The 24,531-nt window shown below is 44.1% G+C and overlaps 2 protein-coding genes across 7 annotated transcripts; one reads left to right on the top strand and one right to left on the bottom strand.

Annotated features, from left to right (window-relative positions):
* The first annotated feature begins 1,007 nt into the window (after positions 1-1,007).
* On the top strand, positions 1,008-15,265 carry IFT46 (intraflagellar transport 46). 2 transcript variants are annotated; one of them, XM_010981372.3, is made up of 13 exons: positions 1,008-1,054; positions 1,152-1,278; positions 2,011-2,107; positions 4,173-4,252; positions 6,611-6,750; positions 8,429-8,503; positions 8,649-8,742; positions 9,186-9,314; positions 10,170-10,291; positions 10,644-10,710; positions 13,863-13,923; positions 14,206-14,291; positions 14,777-15,265. In XM_010981372.3, exons 4-13 carry the CDS (start codon positions 4,187-4,189, stop codon positions 14,870-14,872), a joined length of 936 nt encoding a protein of 311 aa, XP_010979674.3. In that variant the 5' UTR covers positions 1,008-1,054; positions 1,152-1,278; positions 2,011-2,107; positions 4,173-4,186; the 3' UTR covers positions 14,873-15,265. The 2 variants fall into 2 exon arrangements, with proteins under 2 accessions (XP_010979674.3, XP_031299430.2); XM_031443570.2 differs by lacking the exons at positions 1,008-1,054; positions 1,152-1,278; positions 2,011-2,107 and adding an exon at positions 2,169-2,372.
* A 4,675-nt stretch (positions 15,266-19,940) lies between these two features.
* On the bottom strand, positions 19,941-24,452 carry TMEM25 (transmembrane protein 25). Of its 5 annotated transcripts, XM_031443572.2 has the most exons (9): positions 24,402-24,452; positions 23,791-23,884; positions 23,207-23,518; positions 22,472-22,762; positions 22,147-22,278; positions 21,810-21,840; positions 21,577-21,677; positions 21,350-21,436; positions 19,941-21,200 (listed from the first exon to the last, which is right to left on the bottom strand). In XM_031443572.2, the coding sequence occupies exons 2-9, from the start codon at positions 23,858-23,860 to the stop codon at positions 21,127-21,129; spliced, it is 1,098 nt and encodes a 365-aa protein (XP_031299432.1). In that variant the 5' UTR covers positions 23,861-23,884; positions 24,402-24,452; the 3' UTR covers positions 19,941-21,126. The 5 variants fall into 5 exon arrangements, with proteins under 5 accessions (XP_031299432.1, XP_010979676.1, XP_064338172.1 ...); XM_010981374.3 differs by lacking the exon at positions 24,402-24,452 and having other exon boundaries at positions 23,791-24,377; XM_064482102.1 differs by lacking the exons at positions 22,147-22,278; positions 24,402-24,452 and having other exon boundaries at positions 23,791-24,379.
* Between the last annotated feature and the right edge of the window lie 79 nt (positions 24,453-24,531).

Raw genomic sequence — 24,531 nt, 5'->3', positions numbered from 1 at the left:
TAGCTGAATTAAACTGCAGGGGAAAAAAGTACTCCTGCAAGCATGCTTCGTGTGGAGTGCCTTAGAGGCAGTATGTCACGATGGTTAAAAGCAGAAACTTGGAAATTAGACTGACTTGTGTTTGACTATTTTCAGCACTTACTGCTTGGGTGACTTTAGGTAAGTTACTTTAGCTCTCCTAAACCTCGGTTACCTAATCTGTATATTGGCAGTAACATCTATCTCATAAATTTATGAAGTTAGGTAATGTAATAATAAATAACTTTATCTACTCTAAGTGCTCCTACATATTGAGTGCTCAACAATACATATCCATTACTATCAGCAATAACAGATGACAAAATATTGTTTAATCTTTTGCAGTTCCCTTTTTAACCAGAAGTGTTTCTGATTTTCCTTTTAAAAGCCACTTTTCACTTTTCTCTGGCAGGTTTTCAGGATCAAATTTCCAAAATTCTTTCCTTTGTTTTTCTCCTGCTGGCTCCCCAAATTAACTATGTCTACAGTTTTGAAATATTTGTCCTTTATATCTTCACTCATCCCTTCATTCATCCACCCAATGTGTATTTTTAAAGTGCCTGTACTATGTACTGACGCTATGAACGCTTAAAAATTAGACACAGACCGTGCCCTAAAGAAGCAGTCTTCTTTAGCAATAAAAATACAGGGGAATGGGTTAAATTTGAATCTTAGATAAATAATAAATATTTAGATAAATTTGTTAGTAATCTCGACACCGTTCAGGGAAAGGACTATAATGTAATATAAATGCTATAAAAAGACATACAAAGCGTCGGGGGACTCTAGGCAAACTTAAAAGTCTGATTAGACTGACTTAGCAGGAACTGCGTGCCCAATGATCCTTGACCGTTTTTCCGGATTGTAAGGCTGTTATTGGAACCGAAATTCATCAGCTTTGCCGCTCGTGGCCGCTAGATGCCGCCACCGACGCATTTATTGAAACCATAGACAGGAGACTTGAATGCCCAGAGAGGCCCTATCGGAACCCCTCGATCCTCCTTGGATCCTTCGCTGGAAGAGACATAACGCGCGAGTGAGTGGAGAAGGTCTCACGAGAGTGAAAGCAAGTCTCGCGATTTTATTTTTATTTATTTATTTATTTATTTATTTATTTATTTATTTTTGCTTAGCGACTGACAACAGGCCGGTTGCTCCAGGTAGGAGCCCTAAAGTGGCCTGGGCTGAGATTGGAGTGAGACCTCAGCCCTTGGCTGGGGTACTTTCCATATAGAGGAGACGGATTCAGAAGGGCTACAGGTAATTCGTACCCACCCTAGCAGAGAGTTCTCTTTCTCCCTCCCAAGAGGAATAGAAAGGGCCCCCTCTCCCTCTCCCTAATCCTTCTCCATCTTTTCCCATCTTCATGACAGCTGTTCCTTCTCCCCTTCCTTCACGCCATCAGCCACTATCCTGCTTCCTTTACTCCCCAAGAAACCTAAGTGGGTCCGACTTACAAGATGTGGGCGGTGGAGGTGAGGGTGGTGCTTTCGGGGTTATTGGATGGGACGGAGGGACTGGAGTTTATCCTCTCTTCGGAGAACTCCCCCACCCCCACCCTCGCCCTGAAATGACCCTAGAGACAGAACTCTTTCTAGAGCCCCTACAGCCACCCCTGAGAAACCCTGGCAGCCTTGAGAAAACTGACGGAACCTGAGGAGAGAGCCGCTATCTACAGGGGAATACTGTTCTGCCTTAGCGCACGTATCTTACAGCTTTGGGGAGCTGCTGCAGAAGTTGGGTGTCCTTTCTCTCCACGATTCCCTCACTCCTCAGCCAGCCTGCCAGCAGTTCCTAAGTAAGGGCTGCAGCCAGTTGGAAGGACCTGGGGCCAAGAAGCCTTAAGGAAAGTTTGAATGGGGGTGAAGGTTTCATGTAAAACTGATGCCTTGGGTAAGGAAGAGGACCCAGGGCTGGTTTGGAATCCACCTCGCCACAGAGTGCTTAATGTCCCGTGATAGGAGCTATGTAACCATGTCTTCTTTGGTTTAGACCAAGATTGTAGAAAACCAGACATATGATGAGCGTCTAGAGATTAACGACTCGGAAGAGGTTGCAAGTATTTATACTTCAACCTCGAGACACAAAGGTAAGAGACAAATGAAGAGGAAAGAAGAGAAATGGTTCTCAGAACAAAGAGCAGGATGGATTCATGACTGTCTCCAAGAATTTCCTATTTTATAGTAGCAAATGTTTGCTTTCAGAGTCAAGTTACTTGCCATTGCTTCTGTTTTCTGACTAGGGAAGGGGGGAGAAAATACAGCCACCTAGATTGCAGGCTCTTCCTTCAACTTGACCAGTGTTCCCCATCGCCATTTACTTCATGATACGGCTCTGTCCACAATCTGCCAGGGGTTCGTGTTTGTTTGTTTGTTTAATTTATCAGAACTGTTTTGCTCAGTTTTGAAGATGCTTCAGTAACCTGCCCTTAACCTGCAATCCAATTAAAATCTCAGCAGAATAGTTTTAGAGGACTTGACTCCATCATTTACTCAACAAACATTTTTTGAATGTCTGCTGTCAGCCTTATGCTTGCACTAGGTATACGGTGTTAAAAGAGGCATTGACTCAGCCATCCTGATGCTCGTAATTAAGGGAGACAGATGCCCTATGAATCAAGAAACATAATTACAGATGTGTTTAGTGCATTGATGGAAGCAAAGAGTTTGATGTTATGGAGAATACTGGTGAGGGGTGGGATCTACTTTTGATAGAGGGGTCAGGGAAGATCTAAGGAGGTGATGTTTGAAACGTCAAGGATGAGAAGGATCCAGACATTGAGGAAAAGTAGGCCAGGAAGAGGGAGCAGCAAGTAGAATGTGAAAAGACCCAAGGCCAGAAAGAACTTGGGTTAGAGTGAGGACGTGAAAGAGACTAGCGTGTGGCAGAGGGGAGTAGCATCAGAGGTAGTGTCAGAGGTACGAAGGAGATGTAACCAGCGGGGCTTTAGAGGCTGTGCTGCTATTACATGTGGAATGGACCGAAAGGTGCAAAGGTGAAAGCAGGGAGCTGGTGGACTGTTGGAATGACTGAGCTCAGGTGATAGTGGCTTGGATGTGGTGAGGACTTGAGGAAGTAGAATCAGCAAATGCTACAGGTATTGTTGTAGTAGAATCACTAAGACTTGCTGATGGATTAGATTTAGCTCTTGAGTTAGGAATCAAGGATGACACTCTGGATTGTTTGTTTATCGTGGTAAATTTGCCTTACATAACATTTATCATTTTAGCGGGGAAGGGTACAGCTCAGTGGTAGAGTGTGTGCTTAGTATGCACTAGGTCCTGGGTTCAATCCCCAGTACCTCCATTAATACATACATAAATATATAAATAAACCTAATCACCTCCCCCACCCCCCAAAATTAAATTTACCATTTTAACCGTTTTGAAGTGTACAAATCAGTATAGCGTTAAGTACATTCATACTGTATTTCCAGAACAATTTCATCACCCTGAACAGAAACTATACCTGTTAAACAGTAACTCTCCATTCCCATCCCCACTCCCCCAGCCCCTGGTAACATCTATGAACTACCTAGTGTAAGTACTACATAAGTGGAATCATACAATATTTGTCCTTTCCTCTCTGGCTTATTTCACTTAGCATAATGTTTTCAAGGTTCATTCATGCTGTAGATTCATATTTATGACTGTTATTTGCCAGGAACTGGATCAGGTCCTTCCACATAAATTTTTTCATTTGATCCTTACAACAGTCCTGAGTGAGGAATATTACTGACCCCATTTAGAGGTGGGAATACTGAAACTCAGGGAGGTTAAGTCATTTTATCCAAGCAATAGAGTTGTCCAGTAAACCCAGTCTTCTGACTATAGCACTCTTGTTGCTTTACTGATTACCAACCTCATTTCACCAATGTGTAAAACTAAGGGCAGATTTTAGACTATTTATGTAATGGCAGATAATCAATTAGTGTAATGTCTAACCCAATGCCTTAAGCACAGTAATGCTTAGCAAATATATCTTAAATTGAATTGATGGAGCCATGACTAGAATTCAGCTTCCTATCTTTCAGCTAAATGTTCTTATAAACCCTGTTCCAAAAAATGGTTAGAGCATAAAGTACTATAAACTAAAAATATTTGCATTTAAAAATCATTTGAACAATAACCTAAAGGGGAAACTTTTCTTCCAAGGACTTCCTCGTTCCATGCATCCTCCTGACAAGACTATGGCCGATAAAAGCAGTGAGGAGTATGAAGAGGAAAATAACAAGGTGCAGTATAACCTGCAGCTTCTTGTGAAATTCCTGCTTTGAGTTTTCAGTAGTTAGTTTGAAATGGCACCAGTTCAGTAGCAGACATTTCTTGAATACTCACCTCCAGCGGTCGGGTACTTTTGAGCTCATGGACAACAAGCAAGAGCAAAGTGCCTTAAGATTTTGACTCTCCTTCAGGAATAAAGCCTACTATTACAGCTGACTTTTGAGGAATTTCATATAACATAAGCTGGTATTTCACAGACTTTTCTGGTCATAAGAATCAAGTTAGGTACTTATTTAAAAAAAAGAAAAAACAACAGATTACCAGTCCCCACCCAGAACTACACCTCATCAGAAGCTTGCAGGTCAAAGCCTGGAAGTGTGTATTTTTAGCAAGCACTCCAAGTAATTCTTATGATAAAGCAAGTTTGGAATGACTGGTCTTGGCATTTGTCAGCACTTGTGATACTAACAGTATTTCGTGAAAGAGACTTTAATTTTGAAGTCTTAAGACCCAGATGTCACTCTGTTATTATTCTATGAACTGAGAGCATCACCATTTCTGAAAGAAAGATGAGAAGATGCCTACAGCTCTAGCCAGATAGAGCCTTAAAGCTGCACATGTGCTCTGCTTATAGCCCATGTGTTCAGCCTTAGCACGTGGTCCAATGGTTACATTTTAACTGTCCCTCAAGAACGGGAGTTTTGAAACCTCAGATGAAGGAGAACATTTGAAGTAATGCAGAAAGATAGAGACAAATTTTGTCGAAAGCCTAAAAGGTAATGTTTTAAGATAGCCCTGCTTTGTGACTAGTGTGCTGTTTTACATTTTACCCACGAAGTAATTTTTTAGGCATCTTGTCTGTGATATGCAAATTTTGCAAAACACAGCTTTGAAGAAGCAGACAGATAAAAAGTGAACAATTTTCTTAAATTGACCTCCTAATTTTGTATATTCATCCTAAATTTTTTTATTCTTCATCATGATATAGTCAATATTCAAAGCTCATTTATCTTTCCAATTTAATATGTTCCCAGAATCAGCCAAAAGGATCCATTTCTGAATAGTCTTTAAGTTGACAGTATTCTTAAAAAGCTCCCTTTGCCAGACTGCTTCCCATATGACCAAAAATAATTTTAGCAGATTATGAATTAGGAAAGAACACTATTGGAGATTCTTATCGATTATATACCAATAAGGCATAGTCACTGATTCTTATCAATTGTATACCAATAAGGCAAATTCTGCAACTGCGTCACCTATCACACCTGTTACAGGTTAATTAAAACATATTTTTCTCTGTGTAATAAATCTGTGTTATGCTTAGAGGAAAATGTGACCCAAAGAAGTTTCTGATGTCCTGTAATGTGTCACAATTTTATATGCCATTAGCTGCTTTAATGTAAAAGAGACATTAAATAATTTTTAAAACTAGAACCAAACATTTCTTAATCTCCATGTAAGGCATATGACATTTGGAAACTAAGCTTGAAAACCTGTTTTTAAAGGGGGCCAGTCATCCTTCAGGTCCTAAGTGAGGGCACGCCACAGGCTCCAGGCCCTGGAGGCAAAGACATGGACCCTGTCCCAACTGCCCTTGCACAGGCACCACCAGACCCCTTCTCATGGGCTTGAGAGGGTAGGATGGTACACAGAGAACCGGAAACTCAGAAAGGCGGGTTGTAATGCCAAGAACAGAAGAGTCTCTCAATCTTGAGATATAATGTACAGCCATTGCATTTAACTTACCAGGGAAGGAAGGAGAAACATGAATAGGTCAGATACCCATTGAGTGGAAGTGGAAAACCCATAGTCTCAGGAACTGCTGGTCAGAATTCAGGCGTGGCATTGATTATCAACTTACTTCTTTTGATAGTTACAAGCAGCTTACTGGGCAGTCCTGCAAAATAAATACTAGATTTCATCCCTGTAATCTTTGTGAGTGTTAAGATCCCCTAAAGTTTGTCTTTCCCACTTCATCTTCCCCCATTTCCTCCCCAAATAACTATTTAGTTAGTTGCCTTCTTCTTAAAAATTCCCTAAGTTTTAGAGTTGAAACTGACTGGATAAAGTTTATGCAGAGTTCTCAGACTCTCCTAAGTAACAGGTAAATTAGATACATGATGGATAAGATTTATACCCAGGCCTCAAGTGGAGAAGTAAACTGTGGTTATAGAAAGTGGGGACTCAGTTTGTAGCTAAGTAGGAGCAGAAGGAGGTTCTCGAGGCCCTTCTGGGGAGTGCTTCCTTCTCTTTCTTGCGAACTGGTGCCAGGCGGGAGGGCACTGGTTGAAGCACTAGGAGAGAACCTGCCATAGGCGCCCTAAACTTCTCCTTATGTGGACTTTCATGCTTCCTCTGCCCGATCTCAGGAGAAGAAGAAGACCTCACGGCTGACGCCTCAGCGGGGCTTCAGCGAAATCGACGACGATGACGATGACAACGACTCCTCGGAAACTGATTCTGACGATGACGATGACGACGATGAGGAGCACGGGGCCCCCCTGGAGGGGTGAGGAAAGCCCACCTACCTGCCCAGGAGGGAAACGCCTCCTTTCAAACCCTGGACGGGAGGGCGTCAGTGAGAAGTTAAATTCCAGCGGCTCTCATGCTCTCCTCTGTTTAGGATTGTCAGATGGCTCAGAAACCCAGCATAAGGAGTTTTCCTTCTTTTCTGGCTCCACTGCCTCACTGAGTCCTGTGATGTCACTTGCACCATTTGTGCGCTCAGAGATATCATGAGGATTTGCTGAGTTAGTTTAACTGGTGGTCTCTGGCTTCAAGGAGGTCACGTTCTAGGGAAGAGGAGATCACTTATACATATACCAGAGCATTTCTGTTTAGCAAGGACATACATGCACAGGGCGTACTAGGACAGGTAGAGAATAGGTGCTTCCAGAGCCCCATGTTGAGGCAAGATGTTCCTGGATGATGGTTAAGGAAAAATTCCCCTCACCCTGTTCCAGCCCTGGTGCTAGACTAATCATGACCCACCCCTGTGGGTTATAATCAAAGTGGATTCTAAGACCCATTCATTTAAAATACAATTACTGGTTAAATAAATGATGATCTAGCCAATCAGTGGAATCCCTTCTAGCCGTTAAAATGTATGAGGCAGCATTCTATGCGCTGGTAAAGAACAATCTCCGAGAGAGTTGTTACATTTTAAAAAGGTATAGAGGTCTTTATGCTGTGCTACCATGTATATAAAACAAATATTGCATGAACTATCTCTAAGATACACTAGGAACTAATAATACTGATTACTCTTGGGAAGGGAACTTGGTGGCAAGGGGACAGAGGTGGAAGGGAGACATAACTTTTCACTGTATACATTTTGTACCTTTTATTTTCTATCATGTGCAAGCATCATTTATTGAATAAAAGTAGTTTAATAAAAGTAAAAATAGTTCCCTTTGGATTATCCACCTGCAGGTAGACACTAAATAAATTAGGCAAATGTTCACTACCTGACTGACTTTCCATGCTCCCCAATTTACTTCATGATCCTGCTTTCATAAATTATAGTCTGGGAAAATGTAAACTTGAAGTCATTAATCTATTAAGTTTTTTTGTTAAGCAGTTCTCCCCAGAAGAATATTTTTTTTAGAAGAGTCTTAAATAACTTTCCAAATCACTTGTATACTTTGTTCATTACATTTTACTTGCAGTAATTAATATGTGCTCTACAGGTTTTTCATACATTTTATGTATTAATACAAGTACCTTTTAATAACTGCAGTATTCAACTTGACATATCTAACCATCTCTCAAAAGTGTTGGACTTTTTATTTGCTTCTAACTTTTTACTTTTATACATAGCACTGAGAAACATCCTTGTAAAAATTCCTTTTTTTCTTGGGGCAAAACATTTTCATGTCAGAAATTAAAACTTCATTCCATCTTTTTTCTTCATCCCTTTCATTCAAAAAAATTTCTGCTACATTCTAAAATTTTTTTAAATTATGTTCTGCATTTTCTGTGACCCTGTTCTTCATTATCAGAGATAACTTGGAGCTAATTATAATCATTTTTAAAGTTGCCTTGCAAGCCACTCAGGAAAGGCAGATGTGGGTGGAGCAGAAACTAGGTTCAGAGTCACGCGCCTGTGCTGAGTGACACAGGCTGAACCAGAGCTCAGCAGCACCTGCTTTTCTCTGGCGTTCTTGAACCACGTTTTCCTTCTCCAGGGCCTATGATCCTGCGGATTATGAGCATTTGCCAGTTTCTGCTGAGATTAAGGAACTCTTCCAGTACATCAATCGGTGAGTACCAGGACCTCCCGCCATAACCCCCAGCCCTGCCTTGCCCTTTCCTTCCTCTGGTCCAAAACATGGCCATTCCCCTTAGGTTTGTTTAGCATGAATAATAACATAAGTTTCTCTGTCTCCACCTTCCCGTATCTCCTAGGTACACACCTCAGCTGATTGACCTGGACCACAAACTGAAACCTTTCATTCCTGAATTTATCCCAGCTGTTGGGGATATTGATGCATTCTTAAAGGTACAGTGAGAACATCCTACAAATGACTCCTTAGGTGTTTCTTCTGACCCCTCCATCACTCTAACAGCTCCACTAATTTCCTTGACTAGCATTGGCTACCTTGATATATAGTCTTCATTTCATTGGAGTTCTTAACTTTTTTTCAACTCCAAATTATACTCATTGCTATTAGGTAGTAATTATCTCATTATGTGTTAAAAATCTGTCATATATTTGCCTCCTAATTACCTATGATTGCAGCTTTATAGTTAAGGTCCTATAGACCATATATTTTTTTTCTAGATCGTATTTTAGTGCAGCATGATCTACAGGCATGCTTTTTAATACTAGTGATAATGATGAACCAGAAGAGCTCTTTGTCTTCAGCTTTTTGGAAACAAGTGTGACCTTTTTATGTCCCTCCCATTTTTTTTCCTCTGCTTTATTACCTTTCTCCTAACCAGGTTCCACGTCCTGATGGAAAGCCTGACAACCTTGGCTTATTGGTATTGGATGAGCCTTCTACGAAGCAGTCAGACCCTACAGTGCTTTCACTTTGGTTAACAGAGAATTCCAAACAGCACAACATCACAGTAAGTAGCCTAGTACAGGCCTCAGTTGACTTACTGCCTGTTAAGAGGGATGGCTATAGTTTCAGCCAGACCTACCTTAAATAACAGTTGTACTGAGATATAATTTACGTACTATGAAATTTGCCCTTTTACATTGTACAATTCAGTGATTTTTTTTTTTTTAGTATATTCACAGAGTTTTACAACCATCACAACTATCTAATTTAAGAACATTTTCATCATTCTAAAAAGAAACCCATTCCCATTAGTAGTCACTCCTCACTCCCCCTGTTCCTCCACCCTGGTCACTACTTCATTCCCTTTTTATGGCTGAATAGTATTCCACCATGTGGACAGACCACATTTTATCTATCCATTTACCAGTTGTTTCCCCTTTCATTAATAATGCTGCTATGAACATCTGAAAGTTTTTTCATGGACGTATATTGTTATTTATCTTGGGTATATAGGCAGGAGTGGGATTGCTAGGCTATCTGGTGACTGTTTAATATTTTGAGGAACTGCCAAACTATTTTCCAAAGAGGCTAAGTCATTTTACAATGCCCCCAGCAATGAATGAGAGTTCCAGTTTCTCCACATCCTCACCTACACTTGGTACTGTCTGTCCTTTTTATTCTAGCCATCCCAGAAGGTGTGAAATGGTATCTCATTGTGGTCATTCCCATCCTATTGACTGCCCCCTTCCCCTGGCTCCAGATTTTCCCAGCGTTTCCTGTAATCTTCATTTGGCTGCTGTCAGGCTTCCCTTTTCATCAGCTACCTTGAATATGAAGTAGCAGCATATGATGAGCCACTCTGTAAAAACAAAAGAGCACCTTCAGTGCCATAAGCCAGGCTTTCCCTGTATTTTTCTAGCAACATATGAAAGTAAAGAGCCTGGAAGACGCAGAAAAGAATCCCAAGGCTATTGACACATGGATTGAGAGCATCTCTGAATTACACCGTTCCAAGCCCCCTGCGACTGTGCACTACACCAGGTAAGAAACAGCACATTCTTTACGTTGGTAACCCATGGTAACCTTCACCTATGAAGCCATTGCTTCTGAGAAGGGAGCCCCAAGGCTGGGACATATTTGATCAACCTAGGACTTATAGATCCTGGAAGCTACTGGCTAAGATTGCAGACATAAATATTGTGCTTTATCTGGTATTATTACTTAGCCAGCTTCTCCAAACCCTAGGCCTTGGGTAAGTTTGGCCTGCCCATCTTTGTTCTCCTGAAATCCTAATGTGCCAGATTGAGGACCTCCCTTCATCCTAGAATATCGTGATGCAGAGGTTGCTGTGACGATCAGTGTTGTTGGTTCATATTTACCTCTGCACTTTCAGGCCTATGCCGGATATTGACACGTTGATGCAAGAATGGTCTCCAGAGTTTGAAGAACTTTTGGGAAAGGTGAGTAGAAGGTAGCAGAAAGTGTGGCATTCATTCTAGGTCCCAATGTCTTCTCTCTTCCTATATTATCATTATCATTAACTTTTTAATTGAAGTATAGTATAGAATCAGGAACATATGCATAAGTGTTGATGAATTAGTACCAACTGATTGTTACCAATTACAACCAACACATCAGATCAAAAACAGAACGTTGCTGGCATCCTGGAAGCCCCCTCCACCTCCCAGTGTAACTGCTACTCTGACGTCTAACCGCATAGGTTAGGCTTGCATATTTTGCATTTTATCTAAGTCTAATCATATTCTTTTGTGTTCTATTTATTTGCTCTTCTGTATTGTTCACCCATATGGAGATTCATCCATATTCTTTCATACATTGTGGTTGGACATTTGTTCTCATTACTGTATGGCATTTTACTATTTGAATATATGACGGTTTATTTATCCATTCTGTGATAGCCATTTGGCTGGTTTCCAGTTTCGAGTTACTACAGATTACTCTGTAGCATTACTGTGAACATTCTAATACATCCCTTTGGGTGAACATATGTCCTTCCGGTATTACTAATTTAGATTCCACCTTCACCACAGAGGTATATGTGCTATTCTGAGAAGTTGATGTCCCATTCATAATGACCCCACATTTTTAAAAAGTTCCCAGGAATATACTTAATGGGAAATGGTAAGACCTTTCTGAAAACAGATGATAAAACTTTAATGAAGGGCATGACACAAGCTCTGAGTGAGTAAGGAGTCAAGCCATGTTCCTGGAAGGGAGGATCAGTCTCAGCACCATCTGTCCTCCCCAGTGCCCTATGTAAGTAATGCCGTTTCAGTTAGGATTTTAACTGCATTTTTTAGAAATCAAAAATTTGGTAACAAAGTGTATCTGAAAGCATCAGTTTTTAAGACTAATCATGAAAATTTTAGGACAAAATAATGGAGGATTTGCCCTCCTGGACAGTAGAAACACATTATAAAGCTGTAGTCAATAAATCAGTAATGTACTAGATGAGCAGCACATAACAATCCAGAAACCCATGTGAATGTGGGAATTTGTTGTGAGAAAGATAGCACTGAATATTACTCAGCCATAAAAAAGGATAAAATAATGCCATTTGCAGCAACATGGATGGACTTGGAGATCATTATTCTAAGTGAAGTAACCCAGAAAGAGAAAGAAAAATGCCATGTGATATTGCTTATATGTGGCATCTAAAAAAAAAAAAAAAAACGCAAATGAACTTACTTACAAAACAGAAACAGACTCACAGACATAGAGAATAAACTTACCATTACCAGTGGGTAAAGAGTGTGAGAGGGGATAAATAAATTGGGAATTCGAAAATTGCACCTCCTGGGGAGTGATGGAAATATTAGCTATCTTGATTGTGGTGGTGCTTTCATTGGGGTATATATACATATATCAAAATTCATCAAATTGTACATTTGAAATATGTATAGTTTTCTATACAGGAACCATACCACAATAAAGGTGTTATAAATAAATAAAAAGAAAGATGGCATTTTAAATAATTAGAGATAGAATGGGTTGTGATTAGATGACTGGCCAGCCATTTGAGAAAAATTACATAGATCTAAGTCTCAACCATATGCATAAATGAATTCCCAATGAATTAAGCAGTTAAAGTAAAAATAAAGCTATATAAGTACTATTTTTACAAATAGGAGAAATACTTAATTTAATGCTGTTAGATAGGTGTTTTTTTGCATAATAAGATTCTTAAAAGTCATCATGGGGAAAATGTGACAGTTTAGATTCATATAAATAAAAAAATTCTAAGTACCGGTAGTTACCATAAACAAATTTACAAAGTGATGGACCAAGAAAAATTACTTAAATATATGTATGTGACAACATTACTATCCAAGCAGAGAGCTCTTACATATCAAGAAAAGAGAACAAAGATATTAACAGGTCCTTCCTGGCTGTGATGTTTCAAATTGCTACTCCGCGTTCCCCAGCCTCCTTCCCTGCTTTTTCTCCATGATACTTACCTTCTAACATACTATACTTACTTTGTTTTTTTGTTTCTCCCTACTAAAGTATAAGCTCCATGAAGACAGAGGGTTTTTTTTGGGGGGGGGGCATTTTTATTGAGAAATTGTTATAAAAGCAAAGAATTTGAAAACAATCCCGTCTCAAAGCATTTAAAATGCTATAGTTGAGGGAAAATATCTGATTAGGGAATTGAATAGATCGTAGTACATCCATTCAGTGAAATACTTACACAATGGAATATATTTGGCCTTATTTTGCTCTTATACAGAGAAATATCAATGACATGTTAAGTAGAAAAAGGAAGTTGCAGAACCATATACACCTTGATGTTTGTAAAAAGAGAATGAAAAACTTTTAAGAAGCCAATGGTTTTTAAACTTACAGTATGAATGGTTTTGATCCGGAGCCTGTCATCTGAGATGTCATGTCCATTTCTTCTGTTCTTGTGATGTCCAAGGACCATCAGGCCTTATAACACCAAGTAACTACAAATACTTGGCCATAACCAGTTTCTTCTTCACAAATACACAGAGGAAGACTGCACAGCTGTGTATTTTACTTACAAAATCTTTTGATCCTGTTACATTATCTACTACATTGGTGGTTAATGAGTATGACCAATTCTATTTTACTGATCAGGGGGAAAAAAAAGGTGCATTGTATTATTTGCTAGGGCTGCCATAACAAAGTCCCACAGACTGGGTGGCTTAAGCAACAGAAATTTATTTTCTCACACTTCTGCCATCTGGAAGTTGGAGATCAGACTGTCAGCAGAGGTGACGTCTTCTAGAGCCTTTCTCCTTGGCCGTCTTCTCCCTGTGTCTTCACGTGATCTTCCCCGTGTGTGTCCATGTCCTAGTTTATTCTTTTCAGGACACCAGTCATGCTGGATTAGGGTTCACCCTAGTGACCTCATTTTAACTTTATCTCTTTTACAACCGTATCTCCAAATATAGTCACATTCTGAGGCATTAGGGGTTAGAACTTCAACATATGAATTGAAGGTGAACACAGCTCAGCTCATAACACCCCTTAAGCTCAGAGCACTTTTCCTTCAGAGAAAGAGAGTGATGCGAGGACCACTGAGATTTCAGCCTTTTGACTTGGGTCCATCCCACGCCCCTCCTAGGTGAGCCTGCCCACAGCAGAGATCGACTGCAGCCTGGCAGAGTACATTGACATGATCTGTGGTAAGCTCTTCCAGCCCTTCCTTGACCCCGTTTCTGGATAAATTCACTGTGGGCTGTTGAAAAGGCTTGTTTACGCTGAGTTACAGCCTTCACTTTAAGCTGTTTGTGCTGTTCGGCAGCACTTGAGGGTGGTATTTGGGTTTATGTGACTACCTGCCAGGTATTTAACCCCCAAGGTGATAGTAGCATATCTCATTTGGGAGAGAGTTGGCTATCGTGAACAGAAATGCCCCATAATTCCTGGGTTGGTTTGTTTCTACTCACGGGAGTTCTCGGTTTCAGCCATCCTAGACATCCCTGTCTACAAGAGTCGGATTCAGTCCCTCCATCTGCTCTTTTCCCTCTACTCGGAATTCAAGAACTCACAGGTAAGACGAGCACTGGAGACTGGCTGAGGCGTAGTGAGGACTGCTGCCGTCACCACTGTTCTGGGTCTGCTGTGGTCCTGGGCTGTGACCGTGGAGTATGTCTCTGCCTGGAGTTACGTTACCTTCCCCATAATGAAGAGGACTGCAGAGCAGGCAGGGGTGGGGCTTTCAGAGGAAGGGGAGGGAGCAGAGAGATGTGGCCCTTGGACAAGACTAGGTGAGGCTCTACCGTGGACACGCATTCTTACAAGAGCACCAAGTGGCCTAATGAATGGAAGCAGGAAGCAAGGAAAAAAGGGGTTCATTTTTGAAGGAGGTTGGGCAAGTTTTTAGCTGTTTTTCAAAGACAACACCAAGGAATTGTTCTGGAAGTAGAAATGGGAGAAAATGGGAACTTAAAGCGTTGTAAAGAGGTTAGTTCTTGCTAAAATGCAGTAACTAGCATATCCCAAGTGCTCCACGTTCCCTCTCCTCTGTTCTTGCAGCATTTTAAAGCTCTAGCTGAAGGCAAGAAAGCATTCACCCCTCCATCCAACTCCACCTCCCAAGCTGGAGATGCAGAGACATTAACCTTCAGCTGAGACACCTCCCATGTCGCTCTGTTTCAAGGCTGAGCTGTTTACTCTACGCCATCTTAGAAGGAGGAATCGTTGTCAGCCACCTGGCGTCCTTGCCCCCCTCACAGCTTGACTTGGTAACAGTGCATGTCCTACCCCCTTCTCTGCCAGAAAGCACTGCACATGGTTGTTAGACGGCTGATGCCCGTCTCGGATTCCCTTCCCAAGGGAATCATGCATCCACACCGCTGTGAGGATTCGAGTTAGAAGAACTGGAATTTCTGGGCTCCGAGGATGCTCAGGTTGGGGGGAAGGGTTAAAGATGTTCTTCTGGAGATAGCAATAGAATTATTTCTTTCAGTCTTAAAGTTAGTTGACAAATATGATACAAATAAAATGCTCTTATCTTTCAGGTTACCCTGCTATTCTTTAATATGAAAGAGAGAAGACAGACTGAGCATAGGCAGAGATAAGAAACTTGGCCTAGGAATAGGCATTACGTGAATAGTAACCAAATCAACTTTGTGAAATGAAATCACACCCCAGTCCTGCAAGGCTGGTGTAGGGGGGAAGCATTTTTCTCCCAGAACTTATTTTTTCTGGGGGTCTCTCACCAGGTAGTGCTGCCCGCCTTACAGGCCACCAGCCCGTCTAGCGCCAGACTTGTCTGTCTGGTTGTGGTCTCAGGGAGCCTGGCTACTGCGGTCAGCCAGGTGAGGGATGATGGTGTTTGGGAGTAGTGGTAGCAGGAGAGATGGACAGATTCAGGAAATACTCTGGAGGTTCTATAAGCTAAGCTCCACTCAGGAAGTCAGAAACGTAGTTATTTTTAACAAAGTGTGTTAAATATGGGCATTTGGTTACAAAAGCATCAGAAGGGCTGAAAAAACAGCCCTTTTTTGGCCTGAGCAGCTGGATGGATAATGGAGCCAAATACTGATATAGGGGGAAAGTGGGGTGAGACTTGTTTAGAGGAGAAAGTTACATTAAAATGCTACATTGTCCACCTAATACATATATACAAGGAACACATGGTCAGGAGGGGAATCCTCTCTTACAGACCCGTAAGCCTACTCTGATGGTCACATCATGCTTGGATCTGAGGAGCATTTGAGCTCTAGCCTCAGGTGGTCACCATGTTGGGACCAGGTGCCGCTCTCAGATGGGTACCATCCATGCTCACGTTTCACTTAGAGGGAAAAAGAGGGGCAAAACGTGACAGGAACTCAGATCCCCTGTTAGGTGTTCAGGGAACTGTCAGATTGCCTTTTCAGGCTAGAGCCGGCTCTCAGCACCAGTAAGTGCAGTCGATCCTCGTTATTCACGGGAGTTACGCTCCAGAAAGTCACCACCGAGAACACTGAGTTAGCAAATACCGAACCACTGCTCCTAGGGGCAACACAGCGTGAGGTTCCTGTGTGCCTCTGTCGTAACATTTTCGTCAGCCAACCTCTGATTCACCAAACTCACAGCCACCAGCCCTGTAAGCCACGCACAGTGACGTTTATCTAACACACTTTCCCCATAAGGCACGTCGCAGCCTTACAGCACTTAGGAACACGAGCCAGCACCTCAGCGGGGGGCCATTTTAAACAGTGAAGCCATCCCTGGCTTTTTTCAACAAGCTAAGGCCATTGGGATTCACCCCTAGTCCATTCAACAGAGCCTTGAATCTCCTTCAGAGAAGTGCTGCTTTCAATTATTTGCGGAATAAACCTAGAAGTGGAATTACTGGATCATAGGATAATTCTATGTTTAACTTTTTGAGGAAATGCCAGACTATCTTCCACAGTGGCTGCACCATGTACACTCCTACAGCAATGTACAAAGTTGAACGTTAATTTTTACAAGTCTTTATTAACAGTCTATTGTGTCTGGAGAAATTCAGTAAAACAGTCCCAGTGGGAAACACAGCCTGAGCGCTGCCCACCCAAATGCTGGACTCCTCACATTCCAGCTCAAGGTCACTAGAAACCTGCCTATTATTATTAGAGGGTAAAGATTAAAGATTAAAGATTAGATGACTGAAATATACTAAAAATTGGTGCTCTTTCCCAGGAAAGAGGGAACTGTCATGTCAGGGGCATTGGTAAGGCTTGAAAATTCCATGATCTTTAGAAAGATCAAAAAGATTTCAGAAACATCACAGAAGCAACTAGATGAGGGATCCCCTGATTATTTTATAAGGAATTCTGTCATGAGTTTTATTACAATTTGAATTATGAATATATGAAAATTATCGAAGAATTTTGGAAGAACTGTATAGTGAACCCTAAATACTCACCACTTAAATCCTATAATTAACATTTTGCTAAATTTGCTTTATCACATATCCATACCTCTCTATCTACTCATCAGTCTATCTTATTTTTTGATACATTTCAAGTAAGTTGCAGACATCAATGCACTTTGCCCCTAAACATTTCAGCATGTATATAATTAACTGGATTAATATAAAGTAAAATACATTAATATTTACTTATGGTTCATTTGTCAGGTGAAATTTGTATATGGTGAAATGTACAAATCAAATTATCATAATTCATATATCATAAAATTCACCCTTATAAAGTGTACAATTCAGTGGTTTTTGGTCTACTCACAAAGTTGTGCACCAGACTTATTCCAGAACATTTTCATCACTCCAGAAAGAAACCCTATGTTTATTAGCAGTCATGCCCCATTCTTCCCTTGCCCAGCCCCTGGCAAGCACTAACCTACTCTCAGTCTCTGTAGATTTGCCTATGCTGGGCATTTCTTATAAGTGGAGTCATACGTGTTCTTTTGGGTTTGGCTTCTTTCATTTCACGCTTTCAAGGTTCATCCATGTTGTAATTTGATGGGCTTTCTTAACCTACATTTTCTGGGAAAAGAGTCTTTAACTTTCATCAGATTCTCCAAGGGGTCTTTAACTTAACAAAGGAACAAGGAATCTCTGATCTAAGGGATGTGTATGCAAAATTGGGACACTAGTTTGAAAGTCTACCCCTTAACAAACACTTGCAAGGATGGAGATTTGCCAGGAAGAGCAAACCCTTCTGCTAGAGTCCAGCCTTGAGTGCAGCTGCTCAGGGCTTGTAGACCTGCCTAAGAGACATCAAGGAAGGCATTCCAGGACCTCCCAAGGGGAACAGAAATGACAGTGAGCCACCCTGGCTCCTGAAAGTCCTGGAGCCACGAAGGAACTTACATGCAAAATCAGTTTCTCTCGGGAGGCTGGGGCAGGCCTAGCCATTCCCATGGAGGAAAACACTGAACAAGAAAGGTGAGGAAATGGCATGGCTGGAAGCCAACCTGCCCTCAAATAACTCATCCTGTTTCTAGTCTTTTTTCCCCTCATGATCCCCCAGAAAATTTTTTTGGAAAAATCACAGCCTAGTCTGAGTCTTCCATACCCGTGGTCAGGGCAGAGGGGCTCAGCATGGCTTAGCTGTATCCTGTGACAGGAAGAGGCTGCCAAGTGGTATCAACCAAGTGCTAATCAGGCACTGGGCATAGCTATGATCCCCTAGCATGCCTGAAATAGAAAATGTCAGCTCTGTCACCGGGAACAGTGTAATTAAATAATATTTATTTATTATTTTTTAATATTTTTCTTCTGATTTTTTTTAAAGTGGAGGTACTGAGGATTGAACCTTGGACCCTCATGCATGATGAGCATGCAATCTACCACTGAGCTATACCCACCCCTCTAAAGAAATAATATTTATTTTTAAACATAAAAGATCTGAAGCAAATCAGGTAAAGTGTTAAGATTCAACAGAGTTGCATGGTGGGTACACATGTGTTTGCTATGTTTTCTCTGCTGTGTGATTTAAAGATTTCATTTAAAAAACACACTTGAATAGGGGCTAGGGGTATAGCTCAGTGGTAGAGCACAAGCTTAGCTTGCACAAGGTCCTGGGTTCAATCCTCAGTACCTCTATTAACCATCCCCTGCAAATAAATAATTTTTAAAAGTACTTGAATAAACAAATGGGATCTAATCAAACTTACAAGCTTTCACACAGCAAAGGAAACAACAAACAAAACAAAAAGACAACCTACGGCCTGGAGAAAATATTTGCAAACAGTGCAACTGAAAAAGGCTTAATTTCCAAAATATACAAACAGCTCATACAGCTTGTTATCAAAAAAACAAACAACTCAATCAAAAAATGGGCAGGAGAAGAACAAAATAGACATTTCTCCAAAGAAGAAGTACAGATGGCAAACTGGCACATGAAAAGATGCTCAACATCACTAATTATTAGAGAAATTCAAATCAAAACTATAATGAGGTATCACCTTACACTGGTCAGAATGGCCATCATCAAAAGTCTACAAAAAAATGCTGGAGAGGGTGTGGAGAAAAAGGAACCCTCCAACACTGTTGGTGGGAATGTAAACTGATTCAGCCACAATGCAGAACAGTATGCAGGTTCCACAAAAAACTAAAAATAGTTAGCATATGATCCAGCAATCCCACTCCTGGGCATATATCCAGAAAAGACAAAACTCTAATTCGAAAAGATACACGTACCCCAATGTACACAGCAGGACTATTTACAATAGCCAAGACTTGGAAGCAACCTAAGTGTTCAGCAACAGATGAATGGATAAAGAAGACGTGGTGTATATATACAATGGAATATTACTCAGCCATAAAAAAGAATGAAATAATGCCATCTGCAGCAACATGGATGGACCTAGGGATTATCATGCTAAGTGAAGTAAGTCAGACAAAGATAAATGGTATCACTTATGTGTGGAATCTTAAAAAATGATAAATGAACTTACTTACAGAACAAAAACAGACTCACATAGAAAACAAACTTAAGGTTACCAAAGGGGAAAAGTGGGGGGAGGGATAAGTTAGGAGTTTGGGATTAACATATACACACTACTATATGTAAAACAAATAAACAAGGACCTACTGTATAGCACAGCGAACTATATTCCGTATCTTGTAATAACCTATAATGGAAAAGAATCTGAAAAAGTATATATATACACCTGAATCACTTCGCTGTATACTTGAACTAATGCAACATTGTAAATCAACTATAGTTCAATTTAAAAGAAACATATTTGAAGGAATGATTCAGACATGTAACATTCACTCAGTCAAGTTTATTGAATCTATTGTGTGCTCAGCACTGTCCTAGCAGTAACATGAGAAAAATTACAAAACAAGATATCAAGGAGGGAAAAATATACTTAGCACTCTATTCGTTTGCGATCTTTTCCATGTTGCTTTTCAAAAGTGTCCTTAGGTTGTTTTGGGATATGTGGTCTCCCTCCTTTTCCCATGTCTTCCTAAGGTTTCTGGCAATGTCAAATTATGTGCCACTCTGACTGTCCCCTTAACACAGGGTGGGACAGGAGGAACGGCGTCCTGCTGGGGTCCCACGGTAGGGGAGACATTTTAAGTGGGAAACCATCAACCCTGAGGACTCAGGGCACTCACAGTGAATCATTAAAAGGCCAGACTTGGGGAAGCCATGGACGGCCCTGGGGCCCTAGCTCACCCCCTCCCCAGGAGATGTGCTTAAAGTGCTAACACTGTAAGGAAACGATGCAGAGCTACATGCAGTTTTGATGCAGCAGGCTTCTCACCTCCCACTGTTCTCCTGCCTTATGCTAACACCAGGCACTGGCACCACCAGGAGCCAGGCCAGTGGGGACGTCTAGTGCCCAGTGAAGAAGTGGAGAAGGTCCAATGTATAACTTATGATGCCCAAGAGGAGGCGGGGACAGGGGAGTAGAGAGGTATGCAGCAAAAGGGACTGGTTTGTGCTTGGCCAGTGCCCCTGGGCCAGGGGTTGGTTCCTGTGCAAAGGGCAGTTTGGTTCTCTCTAGCTAGCAGGGTCCTACTTTTTCCTGAGGGAACAAAGCTGCATATAGCACAGGAAGGAGATCCAGGACGTGCAGGGCCTTCCCAACCAGGCCTGCCCCATGCCTGCTGTATCAGGTGCTGAAGCGTACCACTGTGGGGCACGGAGCCGGCCCAAGCCAACAGGGCCACCCCACCCTTAGATGCGGGATAACCTCCAGGCACACCAAAGTGCTCCATCGGCCTGGGCATAGGCCTCCAACTGATGTTGGAACAAGGGCTTAGGTCCAGCTGGCAGCCTTGCCAAAGATACCTGTGTCCCAGAGGGCAAGCAAAAGTGGCAGTGGCAGTGGCAGTGGCGTGGCCTCTCCACGCTGGCAACGTGGCCAGGCAAAGGATGCCTTTGAGGAGGACCGGGAGGGGGTCCAGATGCCAAGAAGGCATCCTCTGTCTCGGCCTCAGCTCAGAGCCAGATCTCATCACTGCTCACACTTGACACCCGATAAATGTAGCCCAGCATTGGGAGACGGATGAAACCTGTGGGGCCAGAGATGCCAGGAATCTCAGTAACTGCCATTCCTTGGAGGTTGGGAGACCACTCTCTGCCCTTGGGGACTCAGAAGCCTCTGGCACAAGTGAAAGGGCCAAGGAGCAGAGGAGGAGGGCAGCAAGCCCATTTCTCATACCTCGGCTGGTAAGGAGACCACCAGGCTCCGGGTCCAGAAGCTCCGGCCGGCTGTTGTTCTGAGCTGTCTGCCGGTCCGCTGGTTTCCCTGTGGGGTGACGAAGCAGGTGGTGCCCAGGACGAGGCACATGCCCAATGGGGTCTAGCCCCTCCTAAGGCCCAGGGTCTCTCTTTTTCTCAGGAACACCTCTGAAGATAAAGCAGGGGCAAACAGGGTCCTGGGTGTACCTCTGGCATCCGGAGTCAGGTCGTTGAGCTGCAGGTTGGACGGGAGGGACATATTCTCCCGGGGCAGGCGCACATTGTTGAGCTTCAGGTTGTTGGAGTCACTACAAGGCGGACAAAGGCTTGGCTGCGCCCTGGCACCAGCAGGCGCAGATTCCTGCTTGGGGCCTGTTCCAGGATCCCACCCGCCCCTGCTGCGTCTCCGTGCCCGTCCACTCAGCCCCAGGAAGAGTTACCTAGAGATCAGGGATGGGCGCCGGGAGGGACCTGAGGAGAAAGAAACCATGCCACTGTCTCAGTGAGCCCACCCACTCGGGGCTCTGCCCTCTGCCCTCTGCCCTCACAGGCCCAGGGCCCTCAGGCAAGGGGACTCTCAGATGCCCAGACTGGGTGCCCAGTGCCCGGCCCTGCTACCTGGGGTGCAAGTGGTCTTGCCCATGACCATGCTCGGGAAGACCTGTCCCACCACTTGGCAGCCCAGCTCCACTGGCTGCCCATGCCCTTGACACTCACTCCCTGACCTCGTCTCCGCTCCCCCGGCCGCCCTCTGCCCCAACCCTGCTTTGGCCCTACCTTTGGTCTTCTTCTCTTTCCTGCAGACCAGGCAGGCCACCAAGGTGCTGAACCCCACCAGGGTGCCCAGGGCAAGCCCTCCAGCCACAACGATGCCCAGCAGTGGCACTTCGACCCGGGTGGCCAGGAGCCCTGCAGGTCGTCCTCTGGTTAGGTTCCAAGTGGGCAGGGCCCCAACTCTGAGATGCCACAAGTCACTACCCTATCCTCCTTGCTCAAGGTGTCTGGGGACAGCTCATTCACCAGACTCACCCGAAGGGCAACAAGTCTTCCCATTTCCCACACCCCCTGAGGCTTTCCTGGGCCCATGGCTTAGAGTGCTCACCTGGCGCCGGGAGTGAGGCACTGGTGACACCCACGTCATTGGTGGCCACCACCGAGAGGTTGTGTGGCAGGCTGCGGAGCTGCAGCTGCACGGTGTGGTTGGTGAGCCAGGGGTAGTTCTGGGCATCCAGCACCAGGAAGTCAGAGGTGTTGACAGTCACCGGCCCATCCTGGTCGATCCAGGTCACATTGGCAGGTGGGTTGGCACGCACCAGGGCAAAAAGGACGACCAGGAGGCCTGGGCCCTGAGCTTCCTGGTACTTGGCCCCAACCTGGGCAATCTCCGGCTTAACTGGTGCAAAGCAGAGACCAGTATGTTCCCACCACAGCCCCTTCCCCCTCGACCTTGCCCTTTCTTCCCAAATCCAGAAGGGAGCCAGGGGCCTGGACCTTTCCTGAGGGGGCACCAGGGAACAGCATAGCTGGGTCTACCAGAGAGGCAACTGTTTGGTATAAACGAAGATTAAGAAACAAAATGTCCAGATTTGAATCCTGGCCCTGCTACTTACCAGATATATGGCCTCAGGCAGATTGCTTAACCTCTCTGTGCCTCAGTTTTCTCATTTGTAAAATGGGAAAATAGTAATTACCTCCCAGGATTACTGTGAGGATAAAGTGAGTTAATATTTACAAAGTGCTTCGGTGTTTGTTAAATGTCCTATCAGACCACCTGTGTGGTGGCTGCTGGGGGTCCCTGCACAGAACCTTTCCCCCAGTCCCCCTCGGGGTCACTCACATTGCACATTGAGGATGACAGAGGCGTTGGCTGACCGGCCGCTGCCCGGATCCTGCAGGGAGCAGTTGAGCTCATGCTGGGCCCGCTGGGCAGTGACAGTGAAAGTGCTGGTGCCTCCAGAGAAGGCCTCCCCGCCCACGCTCAGCAGTCTTGAGGTGCTGGCCTCCTGCAGCTGTCCATCCAGGTACCAGGCCAACTGGGGGGTGCCAGGCCCCCCTGCCACCCGGCAGGTGAAGGCGTGGCGTTCATTCTCTCGAAGTGTCTGCTCAGCCCAGGTCTGACCATCAATCTGGGGCGCCAACTCCCCCCAACCTGGAACACAGCAGGTTCTGGGGAGGGCTGTGGAAGCTTGGTACTGTTCTGTGACCAGGATAAGGTCGTTACAGTGGGACAGCAAGCCAAGAGACAGAGTACCTGGGTTCTCTCAGCAGGGACTGGCTGGACCCTGAGTAGGTGGATGAGGGGAACCCAGCTCTGGTGCCTGGGGCCTAGAGTGGGTACCCAAACCGAAGGTGCAAGCAAGGAGGGGAGAGAGGGGGATTTGACCCCAGAAATGCATGGCCAAGGGATGAACAGGAGTGTACCTGAACTCAGAAGGGCTGGCAGGAGCAGCAGTGTGTGCGGGAGGGTAGCTGGGTCAGGAGGTAGCGCCATAGTGGCCCTGGCCTCGGCCCCAGGCTGCCGAGAGAAGGGGGCGGGCCTCGATGTTAGTAGCCAGGTGAGAGCAGACACGTTTAATAATTCCTCCGGGAATTTACGTTTCAGAAACAATAAGCCATGCACGGAAACACAAATGGAGATTGACCCACAGTGGTGAAGGCAAGGACGCAAATGGCCGGGCCCAATGTCCAAACCCAGGCAGGACGGACCTGCACACTCTCTGGGCGCAGAACAGAAAGCTGACTCCATGGGACAAACAAGCACAAGCCTGCAGGTACATAGACACAACGTGCAACCGTGCAGCGCACGCACACACGCGCGCGCACACACACCACACACACACACTCGGGTACACGTGCCTCTCCCCCAAAGGAACGGTCGTTCTCCCGACCCTGTCTCTCTCCAGCCCGATTCCCCCTTCCACCTACACCCCTTTTCCCTTCCTCCGGATTTGGGCAGAAGAGGAAGGGATCCGGGAAACTGGGGTGGCTAAGCATCCCCACACCACCGCGCCCCGCCTTCCCAGGCGGCTCACCTGGCTCCCTCCCCGAGCGCAGGCCGAGCGACTGCTCAGGTCTGATGAGCACCGCAGTCCGCCGCAGGGGCCGGGGCTGCGCCAGGCAGGGCCAATCGATGCCCGACCTCGGCCCGACGCGCCCCTCCCC

The sequence above is a fragment of the Camelus dromedarius genome, chromosome 34 (assembly GCF_036321535.1).
Source record: "Camelus dromedarius isolate mCamDro1 chromosome 34, mCamDro1.pat, whole genome shotgun sequence".
Taxonomy (NCBI): Eukaryota; Metazoa; Chordata; class Mammalia; order Artiodactyla; family Camelidae; genus Camelus; species Camelus dromedarius.
This window is presented reverse-complemented; position numbering and strand designations above follow the sequence as displayed.